This window comes from Xyrauchen texanus, chromosome 38 (assembly GCF_025860055.1).
Source record: "Xyrauchen texanus isolate HMW12.3.18 chromosome 38, RBS_HiC_50CHRs, whole genome shotgun sequence".
Taxonomy (NCBI): Eukaryota; Metazoa; Chordata; class Actinopteri; order Cypriniformes; family Catostomidae; genus Xyrauchen; species Xyrauchen texanus.
Genome location: NC_068313.1, coordinates 25,376,929 through 25,391,808, shown reverse-complemented (window position 1 = coordinate 25,391,808; position 14,880 = coordinate 25,376,929). Strand labels below are relative to the sequence as shown.

Sequence of the window (14,880 nt, the reverse complement as noted above, 5' to 3'; positions counted from 1 at the left end):
AAAATTATTATTATAAGTTATTATTAACGAGAGTGATTTTGAAGGTTAATCTCTTTCATTTCTCAATGGACTGCACATGCTACAATCAAATTATTTATGATAAAAAGACCTCGCAAAAGCACGAAGCACGCTCCCAACGTTCTTCAGGAATCCGATTAAATTATGACGGAATTGTCAATACTGATTTTGTTCAAATTTTGAATAATGTTTTAAAAAATAGTGACTCTTTTATTTAAAGCTTTAAAGTATTAAACTAAACGTTTTATACTAGCTTTCTTTCTCAGACAAATTTGAGATTCATGTATTTTCCTTGTCGTTATTTTTAGCTAGAAAGCTTGCTAGATAGACAGATAAAAATAAGTCAAACTAAGTATAAAACACTAAATGTTTATTAGTCAAATATCCATAGTCAGGATAGAATTTCACTTGTATTAATTAATAAGCTGTTTCATGCTTATACACTGTAGGAAAAACAAACCTGCAAAAGTATACACAGCATGCAGTACAGTTACTGTATGTTGTCCATCAAATCCAGAACTGAATTCATGAATATCTATACTATTTCGATTTACAGAGTATTGTTAACATGAAAACACAAATCAAAGAACGTTAAAAAAGGTACATTGTGAAATTATTAAAATATATATTTTCTTGGACAAACAAGAAGTCAACTATACCAATTACACAACTGGATAGAAAATGACAGAAAGCTTTGCTGAAAATGTCAGATGTTTCAAACTTGAAACTCAAAATTGGGAGGGTGAGCCAGTCAGTTTGAGATAATTACATACAAAATGATCAATTTACAGTCGCACCTTTTTGTTTTCCTTTTGGCATCAAAAATGTAATGTGACTTGTGCTGAACTTAAGGTAAATCATGTTTTTTAACAATGAGATTTTGATGATTTGTATAACTTTAAGTCACCATAAAGCAACATACTCTACAAGTCACAATAGTTTCATCAAAACGATAATGCACAAGTTTGTTGTGAGTTGACCTTTTATGTACTCGATTAGAAGAATACTATTCTAATCACTACTGTCCATCCATCCATCTTCAACCGCTTATCTGAAGTCGGGTCGCGGGGGCAGTTGCTCCAGCAGGGGGCCCCAAACTTCCCTATCCCGAGCCACATTAACCAGCTCTGACTGGGGGTCCCTGAGGCGTTCCCAGGCCAGTGTGGAGATGTAATCTCTCCACCTAATCCTGGGTCTTCCCCAAGGCTTCCTCCCAGCTGGACGTGCCTGAAACACCTCCCTAGGGAGGCGGCCAGGGGGCATCCTTACCAGATGCCCAAACCACATCAACTGACTCCTTTCGACGCAAAGGAGCAGCGGCTCTACTCCGAGCTCCTCACGGATGACTGAGCTCCTCACCCTATCTCTAAGGGAGAAGCCTGCCACCCTTCTGAGGAAGCCCATTTCGGCCGCTTGTACTCGTGACCTAGTTCTTTCGGTCATGACCCAGCCTTCATGACCAAAGGTGAGGGTAGGAACAAAAATTGACCGGTAGATTGAGAGCTTTGCCTTTCGGCTCAGCTCTCTTTTCGTGACAACAGTGCGATAGAGCGAGTGCAATACCGTCCCTGCTGCCCCGATTCTCCAGTCACTACTGTGTCAATGTTAAACGTACAGTACTACACAAATTCTGTAATTCTTCAATGACTAATGGAATGGTGGCTGAAGAAATCGAAAGCTATTCAGACCTGTTCAAGCAGTACATTTTACATTTTGCAATTTGCTCGTATTCTGCAGATCAGTGCAGTTCACCAAGTGTTCACAAGAAAGTTGTCAAGGAGAGCGCATCAGCAAAGCATTGTTTTTTTAATCTCTCCTTTACAAAATCTGCCCACTCCAGGATCGTTTTAAATGATTTAACCTGGGACCAAACAATATTAGGTAATCTATAAGGGGCAGACACTTTTTCTCATGCTGTGCTTCCATATGTTGAAATAAAGTAGACAAAGTTCATATGCAAGTTGACAGAGTAAATATTGCTGTTTTACCCACACACTTGATTACAATATAATAAGCACATACTTTTTCATGATCCAATTTTAAAGAAGAGCATACACAAAACTGATCAATGTTTCAAATGAAAGATGGAGAGTGAGAAGGGATAAGCAGGCTTGCCTAACAGCTTTTGAATACTAGAGTGCTGTGAAGGACAACCATGCATAAAACTTGTCTGGCCTGTAACTTTTGACAAAAAGGTGAAAATGGTACTTCATTTTACAGCACATAACAACACAGGATATTAACTTTAATTCCATTTTTAGTAATAGAAATTTGATTGTGGTTTAATTATTTTAATTGTGTATAGATAATCATTTTGTATTTATATTTTGTCTACCTAATTTTCTTTATTACAGGTCAAGAATGTAGATTGTGCATGTAACTTTGACTTTGCCTATTCTCAAATGTGCATACCCTTTAGAAGTTGCACGTTAGTCATGTAGATCCAAAACCTGTAACATGGTTCTAACAACAGGCCTATGTAATTTGGAGTAATTGATCATTTAGCCTTTAAGATAACATGTAGTGTACCTTTAGGCTCTGTGGTATATTTTAATTTAATTATAAGTGATTAATTAGCTAATGATATCTAAAGCAGGCCTCTCACCTCATTTTAGTACAGTTTAAGCACTGTAAAGCATGCCCATATCTGCGATGTCATATGTCATGCAACATATGTTTTACTTTAATCTACACAATTTCATAAGGTTCATTGTGAATAAAGAAAACATTTAGCTCAGATGGTAAATACCCTGTATGTTCAGTAGTTTTCAGTAAACACTGTAATGAAAAAAATATATAAAAAAATAATAATAAAATGTAATTTAAGTCACCTACTAAAACTAAATAAATCTAAGGCATTTGAAGCTTAGGGACCAAGCCAAAGTTTGCTATAAACTATTGAATATTAAGACAGTAGAGGTGCACAATACAGCAGCAACATGTTTCAAAACAGAATTAAACAAAAAGCACCTTTAGAAATTAAAGCAACAAAGCCTAATAGCATGCTTGTTTATAACATGTGTTAACAAGCTTGAATACTACCAATAATCTATCCACAGTGTAAAACCCAAGCAGATACAGAGATATGAATGGCTTTTAGTGGGGATGAATTTTCCCTTATTTAGATTTAATAAAAGATTGTTAATTTGTCTCTGTTTTAATAATCGTAATGCAGGACATTAGTTACTTCACAAGGCACTATTTTTTGCTATTGAATTGCTGTCAAATGAGTGGGAGGAGGGGGTGTACAGCAGTCCCTCTGACAGCAGTCTGGGTAGTTCACAGAGAAAAGCACTTATGAATAATGGACATACACAGAAGGGGTGAGATTTCATCTTAAGGAAGGAACAGAAAGAAGGGGAAATAGAATAAGATGTAACCAGTGGATTTATGACTGCATCTCTGCACGGAGCATCCAGGGAAACCAGCAACAGAAAAGCAACCTGCTGGAACAAAGAAACATACAATACATGTAAATGTAAAATGCTGCTTGATTTTGCAACAGAGTATGCATTATATATTCATAGAGGCAGCTAAACGGACACGTCATTTGTGGGACACATGTTGACCCAACTTACCTGGATATGGAACTCTCAGATGTTATGTCTTTCGGAGACCGCACCATATTAAAGTTACGTTTCGGCTGAGACGCTGTAGAGAAAAGCACACAGAAAAGCAATTACAACCATGGTTGTGTGTTGTCTTGCAATCTCAAAGCATCATGTGAAATGCGGTGGAGTGTTGAATTGATGGCCAACTCAAAAACTATGTTATGAATATTGTTTAGCTTCTTCATAGGCCTAATCATTATGACAAAATGTGTTCCATTTGATTTTAACTATAAATGCTGATAATTGTTAGGTTAATAAATAGCTTTTTGTCATAGAAACACTCATTAGACATTCTGGACTTATGTATCCCAAAAATAAATGGTCATATTCCACATAGTCATACCATGTACTTACATTTTTTGAGTAGGCCTATATATGCCAATTGGAAAAATATATGTGGAAATCTATTTAAAAAATCTAATGATTTCCACTGAAATACATATAATGGTTTATTTATTGCTTTTCTTGTATCTAAATGCAATCAAGCAGATAAATGTAGAACTTAGGAAATATCTCCCTGGCTGATGATAGGCACCAGATGAGCATGCTCCTTATTGTCATACTTACTAGTCACCTGGTGGACTTTCTTCACTAGTGTACCATCCACCTGTGGTTCTTTGGGCCCTCCAATTCTGCAAAATTACAAAGAAAACAAAATGTAAAATTATTGTTATGCTTTTTGGAAAATTACATTCTTCAGCCTCTAATCATGTCATTAGTAATGCAACTTTGTTCATCGTTTACTTGCAAATATTTGGTTTGAAGTTACACTTGATTCAATTTTCCCTGCAGTTTTCACACTTTTCTTGAGGAATTTTCTTTTCCTCTTCCACCAGGTGGTTTTGGAAAGACTTCTTAGATTGTATTTTAACACCTACCATTGTTCAGAAACTCTCTCATTTTCATTATATCAAGACAGAATTTAAAATAATAACAGTGAAATAGTAACAAATTACACCTACAAAGACACCTACAACCTATATATAATAGAGTGTCCTTACTGTAATCCACATTGTGTCTCTTTAAATATGTTATTTTTTCAGGCAATTTTACCTCTGAACACGGGATGGTGGTGCAAAAACACCACATTTGGGCAAACAGTGGAAGTAACGCACTCCAAATACACTGCCGTCATGCTTTCCAGTGGGCTGCTCCAACTCCACACCAAACCAATATCCTGATCGCATGAGTACACACACACACACACACACACACACACACACACACACACACACACACACACACACACACAAATAGATCATTAGATACTTCAATACACATCAATACTAGTATTTTAGAAGCAATATTACATTATTTATAAATGTCATACATATACAAATTTTGTAATATCGTATTACATATTACAATTCTAACTCTAAATATTCTCATATTAGTATATTACATCACTAGCTTTGACCTTTACATAAACATACCAGGAGCAAAGTCTGTCTTTCCAAAAAAGCGGACAATTCCTTGCTTTTGGCCGGCCACAAGCACCTGATCCCCAACTTCAACCGTGACTCCATCTGGATCTAAACCCCCAGACAGAGACTTCTTTCTCTGAACTGGTTGAAAATCAAATGAAAAATGCAAAAACTCAGAAGACAATCTTTAGGTGTTGAAAAGAGGTTTGAATTATTCAAATCCAAGTAACGTGAATATTGTTGCAACCATTATTTTAAGCGATCAGGCATAATCAGGAGTAAACCACAATTTGATTTCAAGTTGTTACTTCAGCAGGACAACATAGAAGAACTTCAGCATGATACATTTCTTTAGATGTTAGCACTCACTCTTCTCACGATCATTCTCTTTTTTCTCTTTCTTGATCATGCCGGTCACTCGAGACAAATCCATGCGAGGGGTTTTTGGGGTGGAGGTGATAGAAGAGGGGGTCAGTTCGAGAACTTTGCTGATTTTTGACACAGGGGCAAAGACACCTGCAGAACAAATCAGTACATTTAATCTAAATATCCAAAAAGCTGGATATTACATTAAAATGCAGTGCTTTTTATGACAATAAAAAAGACAAAAAAGAAGGAGTTTTGTTATGGCACATAGAATAAAGTTACAAATCATGTCCCACATGACATAATAAAACACACCTTGTTTTTGGGAGCAGATAAAATAGCGGATCCCACCCACACTCCCGTCATTCTTGCCCTCGGGCTCATCCAGTTCAATGCCCACCCACTGCCCACTGGCAAACTCAGTAGTGCCACAGAAACGGAGGGTGCCAGTCTGCTGGAGAGAAACAGACTTTATCATGATGGATACATTCATTTATTTCAGTTGACAGGAACTCTATTTGGACTTAGCATACATTTGGAAGCCTATTTAAGCTGTGCAATGTAGCATAATAAGCTTTTGATTATGTCCCTCTGAATATCTAAAGATTGCTAGCTGTTGAGTATGTCTTATGATAATTGTCTTGCTAACAGTTAAAAAATATGATGCTAAGAAAGCCAATATATAATGCATCAGTTAGGATTAGACTTTCAACAACCTCACCTTCATGTCATCCAGCACCACACGGTCCCCAAGTTTGAGGCCCAGGGAGGAAAGCATGAGGTTGCCGGGGATGTTGTCAAAGTTGGACAGGGTTGCACGGGGAAGGTTACAGCTGAGCGGCACTGCGTCCAACAGCAACTGCTTTAGCTCTTTGGCCACCATAGCAGCCTCTGCCTTATCTAGACTCATGTCCATGGGGTCAGGGATGACCTCGGCAGGTCCTTGACCTTTATCATTCTGTTGAATATGGAAAAAGTTTATGCTAATTTGTGATAAACCAATTTATTACTCAGCTCTCTGGAATACTCAAATCCGATTGATCAATGGCGCCATCTAGCGGCCTGATATTTCTCAGTAACTACCGCACATCCACATATCAGACCGCTCATCCGGGCATTGCAAGCCATTGTTCCTGCTTCTCGGATCATTCTGCGATCACTACAAGCAAGCCAATAAAATAATTTCCATGCAAATCAATATTTTATGCCCATGTATTTATTTACGTGGTTAGTAACCGTGTAATAAGCTGGATAATGTACAGGCAGCCAGTTGTTTTAGCAAAATATTGTCCTTCAGGGTGATATAAGACAAGTCCTGATATCCCAGTCAGGGTTTATTTTATGATAACAACGCACTGATGGTACATTATCCTTTACATATCGGCCAGCTTGTTTTTCACCATTTTTCATCACCTGTGTGCCATCACCATTTTATTTGAAATGCTACTGCAGTGTGACAAATAAATGTTTTAAAATACAGTTTCTCGATTAATTTGAGGTTATAAATTCTGGATGCAAAATAATTACACAAGAATTAGAAAGAGCATGTCCCACCTTAGAACATGTCAGCTTGCCTTAATCTGTTTTGTGTATGTCTTTAATTCTGTAATGAAATTGTACATATATATATATATATATATATACAGTATATACAAGCCATTTGAAAACCCTTATTGGTTGACCACTAATGCACAGGTAGTATTGTAAAATACTGTAGCAAAACCAACACATACAGTACATGTAAAATTGAAAAGGAGCTGAATGGATCTGGGCCAAAGCCAGTTTAGCTGATAAACACAATGAAATGAAATGTTATTTTAAATCATCAGTTTTAAAAGTACAGTTTAAACCATCATTACTCTGACAGAAGGGTTGGCTCCATGTTCCAGTAGACACTTGACAGCGCCCAGGCAGAGGTTGGAGGCAGCGATGTGCAGTGCTGTGCCATGATAAAAATCACTGCAGGTGGAGTTAAGCACTGTGAAGAGAGGAGAACTGATATGACATCAGATATATCACTGTACTTTTTACATACAATGAAAGTGAATGGTGACTGAGGGTACTATTCTGCCTAACATCTCCTTATATGTTCCACGGAAGTAAGTCATACAAATTTGGAACAACATAAGGGTGCATAAATGATGACAGAGTTTTCATTTTTGGGTAAACCATTCCTTTAATACTTTTGAATGGAGCCACACTAAGGATAAAAACACTGTGTATGCTTTTTTAAATCACCTTTAGGCTTGGAGGCTTTGAGCAAAACGCGGATCAGTTCTGGCACATCGAAGTAAGCCGCATAATGGAGAGCATTCATGTTGGTCCAACGACTGCGCAGACTCACATCAGCACCCAGGGTTATGAGCTGATTGGACAGCCGGAACGCTGCCTCTGGATCACCTGAGAGAAAAACAAATTGTTACTATAGCAACTGTCACATGCTTCAGGCATCTCACAAGAGTGAAATGAACAGCAATTTTGTGCTTTTAAAGGATACAAATTTTAATGACCTCAATGTTGCAATTACAAAACAATTTCACATTTCTAGAGTGGATCTGGATTATGGGGCATAAGTCTGGGCAAAGATACAGCATTCCAATGGCTAACAGTGACACTCACCCACTCCGTGAGCTCCCGCTTTGCAGCAGTAGTGGAGAAGAGTCATATCCGTCAGGCCATCGCGGTCATTGACATGGCAACCTCGCTTCAAAATCTAGAAAAAAAGGAAAATGTTTATTCCATTGTCTAAATACACTTTTTGATATACTAACAGGCAGTTTTGAGGGTAACGCGTTTCATAATCACGTTACTTTTTCAAGTAACAAGTAAAGTAAGGCAATATTTTGTTTAATTTTAGACCATAATATTAGAGTTACTTTTTAAATAAAGCAATGTGTTGCTTTTGTACACCTCTACTTTCAATGTATTGTGAGATATCAGGAGTAAAATTTAGCAAACTTCGAGATGTAGTGCATGACGGGCATTATAGTTCTATAGAGTGTGAGGCCAGAGACTATTTAACAGAGACAAGTCACTACTATTAAAATGCATGTCTTATTTGTATGGAATGCATAGCATAGCATAGAAGAGAAAGTGGCTGTGAGAAAAGAGTAACACAATATAACATAACGCATTACTTTCCATAAAAAAAATTATTTTTGATTAAGTTACATTTTTAAGGAGTAATGCAATACAATCTTTATTCGTTTGGTAATCAATAGTAGCCTATATTTATTTGTAATCATTTTGAACGATATATAAAGTTTTCAATTCAAATAAATATAAAAGCTTTTATACTTTAAATAAATTTAAGCTTTTAAAATGAATAAGCCTGTGTGTTCTTGTTGTGGGCCTATATGAATTCACTTACGCATTGATATACCAGCTGTTATATGTTATATTTTTTTATTACATTAAGAATGTATTTGCAGCAGTTCTCTTGAAATTTCATAGCAGCCTTCTTGTTGTGTAAATATCTTTGAAATTGCTTCCTAATTTGACAGTTATCCCTTGTACTGTGCAAATCATGTGTTTTAAGTCTTCATGATGTCATGCTGAACTCTTGAGCAGTGTAAATGCATTTTTTAAATTTTTTATATATATTTTTAAAACAATGTCTTGTGCACAGTTTAACAGAATTTACATTCTTATTTTCAAAATCATCAGCTTTCAGCAGAGAGGTATATCCCGAGGAGTCTCTTGTGAGAAGTGAATCGCGTTCTCTCACATGATTGGGTGTGCACTGCAGACATCACTCATTCATTCTAATCTTCAAGTCAGGATCAAAACCTAGTTGACATAGAAAGTTGATCAACTGCATCATGGTACCAATTAAGTCTGATTAGGTTGGTTTGAATTTGTCAACCTGAAACCAATCCAGAAACCCTGAGTTTGTTCAGCGACCTTCATGATGCAGGACTTTGGACAAGAGTTATATTAGTCAGAATCACTCAAATGATGAAATTTGATATCAATTAATCCTAATGCTATGTGATTGAAAGAAGACTTAATGCTGTGTGTGTCACTCTAAATAATGCAGCCCCTCAATGCAGGAGGCGTGTTTATATTTTACTGAAATTTTGGATTCAAATCAAATCAGGAAATCTGTATCAATACCCAGCCCAACTTGCTATTTAAACGAGTCGTTTGAAATGTCCCAAACCAACTTCCGGTTTCAACAGGAAATCAGCACAAGAAAGAAAACGACATATGCCAAGCAATTTCTTGGGGTCTTTAAAATGCCACAAAAGATATTCCTCCACATGCAAATCTAAACTTCCCAAATGAGGTTGTCAGTTTCCAAAAAAAAAAGAAAATCCTGCTGTTTTATCAGGCCCAGTTGGCTCAGTTGTTGGCTGCAGTGAGAGCTGAGCCTCATGAGACTTGACAATGAAGCTGATTTAGGGAAGAACTAAATGGAGAGATCAGGCAGATGAAAAAGGCTTATAATCCCTGCCTTCAATCCATGCAACTGCAGTACCTCTTGGGAAACCCTTCCACAGTACCACATCTCCTAATTCATTATCCATTACTGCTATCCACTGTACAGTACATGCATCTTTATAGACCACAATCAAAAGTAATGTGAACATGGGGGTTTCCAAGTCTTTAAAATTACATTTATATCACAAGCTAAATCTTTTAACACTAACACTAAAGTTAATGTGTTTGGGATATTGCCCCAAAAAGTATTGGATACTTAAGCCATAACTGAATATGTATCAATGCATTTGCATTGTATAGCAAAATATCAAAACAAATGTCAGTTACTGTATTTCAAAGAGATATGGCACACTTTTCAAGCAAAATACAACAAAGCTAGAAGCTTGTTAGGTTTAATTTGTTAACTGTGTAATCATACACAATAAATATACTGTTTAAGATTAGGGCAAAAAGCATTTGGATACTTTCTGGTTTTCAAACGTTAGTGGAACATGTCCATAATTCATGTGATGAACTACACTTGTAGTTACTTTGGCAAGTTACTTTTGTGAACTTGGGGGGACTTCATACATCCACTAAAATTACATTGAAACCCATTGGCTAATTGAAATAGCTAAAAAAAAAAAAAAAGGTTTGCAGATGCAACTTGGTCTAGTATTATGTTATCTAAAGCAATGAAATTCATCAATTGTTTTAAGTGTGAATTATGGGGCCAAATGTTGCACTGAACATCAGGAGAGAGAGAAAACGTGGACAGTAACTACGTTTCCATCCAAAGGTTTTTTTTTTGCGACAAAAGGTGTAGTGCATCAAAAGGTTTACCGATATAGCTGATAGAAACGCAAATTATCACTAAAATTTCACAATTGTCGACATAATGTCGATACTTCAAATGTCATGAAAAACTGGTTCGGAAACGCAAAAATTTGTGTCACATGACAGAATTGACCCCAATCGTTATGTGTTAACCATGACGACAAGGTATACATCCTTGATAGCCACTTTATTGTATGTGAAGCATTATTCATACTGCTATTGATTGTTTTAACAGCATACCTGCCCATGAGACTGCAAACACATCTGCGTTATGACACTTCCTGCAGTGAAAACACAAATATCTCATATCATGCACCTGTCATCGACAAGTGCACGGTTAACAAATGAATGGTCACTCTTTGCGATTAATTTAATCGTGGTAGCCATCCGTTTATTTATTTAAGTTTCTTTTCCACACCATTCAAAATAATAGACAACAGTCATGGAATTAGCACACAATACAAAAAACATATAATTTCTGTGCACAAAGATGTTTTAAATTAAAAATAAATAAAATGTGACTCCCTTGACGTATAGTACTATACAGGTATATTTTTTCATGCATATGAATATTTCATTTTCTTTATGCATGTTATTATTTGTTTGCTAAGGTATTGCCTCCCATTATACACCTTTACTGGACTGATGATATGTAGTTCGCTAAGTGAGCAGTAGGAGGCTGTACTGTACAATGACTGTGGGGTTACTGCGAGCCGCACAAGGATGACTGTCTGTCTTTTTTTTTTTTTTCAAGTCATCTTTATTGCCTAAAAAAGGATAAAAATCACAAGTGACTTATCCAAAATATATGTATATTCCAAAATATACATAACAATATATAAACATAATATGTAGACAAAATACAATAGAGTTTTGCCATGGGAAGCTTATAGGTCATTATAACGAGGAGGAGGACATGTTGACAGTTTTAACCGCCTTTTTGTTGTTGGAGCCAGAAATCAAATTAATATAAGTACAAAATTAGTAATTTTTAGTGCTGAATTTACATTTATGAATGTTAAATTTTGCCAACAGAATTAATAAATGTATAATGAAGTACATCTTTTCTAAAATTTGCCTTCTATAAAAGCAAAATACAACATTCTCCCACAATAAGGCAAATTTTTTATAAATATGGAAGACTGACTATCCAAGACTGACGTTTGGAAGGTTGCTGTCAGTGACACTGCGTCTTCCGGAGGTCGCATTTGTCGGCCGCATACGTCATCGAGGATGTCACGTTTCAATTTTCAACTATTTGTCCAATGCCAAGTTCACTTTCAGAAAACTAGCTTTTGAACATTTTAAAACTTTAAAATATTTCACCTCGGATTGAATTTGCTGAGCTTTTTCAGAAAATGTAAATTGCATAACACTAAAATGAATTTTAGATGACAATCAAGTTCAGTTGGTCGTTAAAAGTTGCTGGAAAAACATGTGACACATAATGCAGTTGTGATAGTGATGCTTTAGGTTACATGATTGTTCAAAATAGCCTATTGAATATCAGGAATGTATCATATATATATTACACCGCATCAATTATTCTTTAATAGCTGTGCACACCGCATATACACATCGATGGCCCTTATACTAAGACCAAAAGTTTCTCCCACTACTTGGTGCAGGTTGCCAGCTTGTACAGGGCCACGACGATTCGCTTTCGTGTCGGAACCGGTGGCAACCTGCAATAGGCACAACATCAGGACCAATATTAGTCATATCAGAAGGGCAACTGTTCCCTTTTGATTGCAATTCCTCCTCTTCTGATTGCATTTATTTGTAAAGTTAAAATGAAAGCTGGCTAATTTCAATGAATTGTCTCAATACTCCCCATTTTACCAAAAAATTTAGGGACATCTGGGAGGCAAAAGGTACACAATTAACGACATACACACATTTCTGTATGGAAACGGCTTAAGGGCAGATTTCTTCAGCAATAAACCAAAACGTATTTTAAGCATTTTTTACTTTTTTAAGCAAGATGTCATCACGCACACCATTTTTATCGATAAAAGGCCATTTGAATGGAAACACACGGATGATAGCAAATTTCACAAACATTTTTGTCCATAACAAAACAGTGTGAAAGTGGATGGAAACTAGACATATGACCCTTTCTCAGGACAACATAACTAAAATGAAAACATGTCCAAACAGTACAATCCCCTTGGCCATCATACATATTAATAATAGAATAAAAGCTGCAAATGATACACATCATTATTTCAGGATAACAGAGAATATAGAGATTCCCAGCATGGAAAGATCACAAAAGTTAATAGAAACGTTTATTAACATAAAAGAGCAACTGTTAATGTGAAATCTTTCAGCAGGGCAAAGGAACACCTTGTTTTTACTTTCTGCCCTCTGCACTCACAGAATCTTTCATTTATTTCCTAAAAACGCTTTAGAGACTAAGTTGACAATATTTTCTCAGACATGCATGAACCAGATGACTTCTCTCCCAAAAAGTAAAGAGGACAAAGTCTACAACAATTTACACACAACACAATCCACGTGGGATTTGAAACCAGACAATTTACCGATAGGTCATATTTCACAGAAATACGAGAAGGCAAATGGAAACCCAATACATCTCTCTATACATTCAATGATAAGGACATACTTCATGGTTCAATATTTACTAGCTTTATCCATTAAGTCTAAAACTAATTAATAATAAACTTTCAACATTGCACAAATGAAGATTGTCTATTCCTCTGGACATTCAATGCAAAGTTATGGCATACTGTTCTCACCTCATTGCCTATGATATCGATCTTGTGCTGAACTTGTGGGACCCACTGGCGGACGATGGCAAATAGTTCTGGGATTGTGGTCAGAGGGTCAATCAGAATTTCCATACAGGCTGGGTCATTTGGGTCAAAGAAGGTGAACGCTGGAATAGAAGCAAGTAAAATGCAGGATGTATCAAATGGACAAAGAGGTTTTAATCTGATCTTAATCTGAAAATTTGATCAGGCTGCTGAGAAACCCACCATAGTCCTTGGGCAGTGGAGCCTGTGCAGATGGATGCACGATGGGTTTCTTGCGGGGTTCATGAACAGGGCTGATGAACTCAGAGGCTGGTTTTGCCTCATCCACCTCAGAAGTTTCCTCTTTAGTCATTCTGTTTAATGTGATTGGGCCTGGGCATTAAAAAGGTACATTGTTTAGACAAATATCCACTGCCACTTCAGAACTTCAGTATGAGATGCTGTCAAGTCACACCATAGTACATCATCTTTTTAACTGGTGCCATTAAAGATATAGTTCACCCAAAAATAAAAATTCTGTCACCATTTACTCACTATGTTGTGTCTAAACTGTATGACTACTTCCATAAAACAGAAGCTGTTAGGCAGAATGACAGCTTCAATCACCATTCACTTTCGTTCTATGGAAAAAGATGCAATGAAATTGAATGGTGACTGAGACTAGCATAAGGACTAATATCTCCGTTAGTTTGGATGAAAGAAAGTCATACTGCTTTGGAACAAAATGAGGGTGTGTAAATGTTGGGTGACCTATCTCTTTAAAGAAATAGTAGAGAGCCATTCAAATTCAGTTATCAAGTCTGTCCCAAAAGTTATGCAAAAGAAAAGAGTGACTATTTTGACAATACATCATAAGCACTTGATAACTCATTATCAGATGTTTCAGAATTAATCTGGAATAATCTGTGACCATTCTTCCATTAAATCATGGGACATTAAAAGAATATCATTCCCTTTTTGCACCCTCAGCACAGGACAAAAACATCCACAAGGAATCTGCCTTTATTTTCTAATGTTACTCTTCCAACACACTGTTCCTATTGCACGCATTCATTGCGATTAATGTGTGTGGACCTCATCATATAACATAAAAATCACAATGGCGGTGACAGCCAAAAACAACATATTAAGAATAAGATGAGCTCTAAATAATCACCAAATGACACATAACTGAAAGTTTCAACAAATACAACAACAGCAGCAGTGTAAATCAATTTGGCAAATGGTATAGCTATAAAGTAAGTAAATGGCATAATTTAGTTATATCCTAATGCATTACTGGGAACTCAAGTGCCGCTTATTATTACAGTACTAATAGACACAGATCACACACCTTGCTAATGCTCATGTTTGACAGAAATACAGTCATGAAACGTTTTACTTTGTGGCTATACGAGATTACTTTGTTTGAAGGATTGTCAA

The 14,880-nt window shown here is 36.4% G+C and overlaps 1 protein-coding gene across 8 annotated transcripts in view; it reads right to left on the bottom strand.

Annotated features, from left to right (window-relative positions):
* Positions 1 to 400: 400 nt before the first annotated feature.
* Positions 401 to 14,880, bottom strand: part of LOC127632124 (CAP-Gly domain-containing linker protein 3-like) — a 38,625-nt gene continuing 24,145 nt past the window's right edge. For 3 of the 8 annotated variants that reach the window (XM_052110634.1, XM_052110633.1, XM_052110632.1), the window contains exons 2-14: positions 13,681 to 13,830; positions 13,441 to 13,580; positions 8,039 to 8,132; positions 7,658 to 7,819; positions 7,279 to 7,397; positions 6,141 to 6,377; positions 5,735 to 5,873; positions 5,423 to 5,569; positions 5,063 to 5,194; positions 4,683 to 4,806; positions 4,197 to 4,261; positions 3,597 to 3,669; positions 401 to 3,464 (exon numbers count right to left, since the gene is read on the bottom strand). In XM_052110634.1, the coding sequence (XP_051966594.1) occupies positions 3,407 to 3,464; positions 3,597 to 3,669; positions 4,197 to 4,261; positions 4,683 to 4,806; positions 5,063 to 5,194; positions 5,423 to 5,569; positions 5,735 to 5,873; positions 6,141 to 6,377; positions 7,279 to 7,397; positions 7,658 to 7,819; positions 8,039 to 8,132; positions 13,441 to 13,580; positions 13,681 to 13,810 (1,620 nt within the window). In that variant the 5' untranslated portion in view covers positions 13,811 to 13,830 and the 3' untranslated portion in view covers positions 401 to 3,406. The remainder of the gene's footprint in view (positions 3,465 to 3,596; positions 3,670 to 4,196; positions 4,262 to 4,682; positions 4,807 to 5,062; positions 5,195 to 5,422; positions 5,570 to 5,734; positions 5,874 to 6,140; positions 6,378 to 7,278; positions 7,398 to 7,657; positions 7,820 to 8,038; positions 8,133 to 13,440; positions 13,581 to 13,680; positions 13,831 to 14,880) is intronic. The other 5 variants (XM_052110637.1, XM_052110640.1, XM_052110639.1 and 2 more) reach the window with 5 other exon arrangements.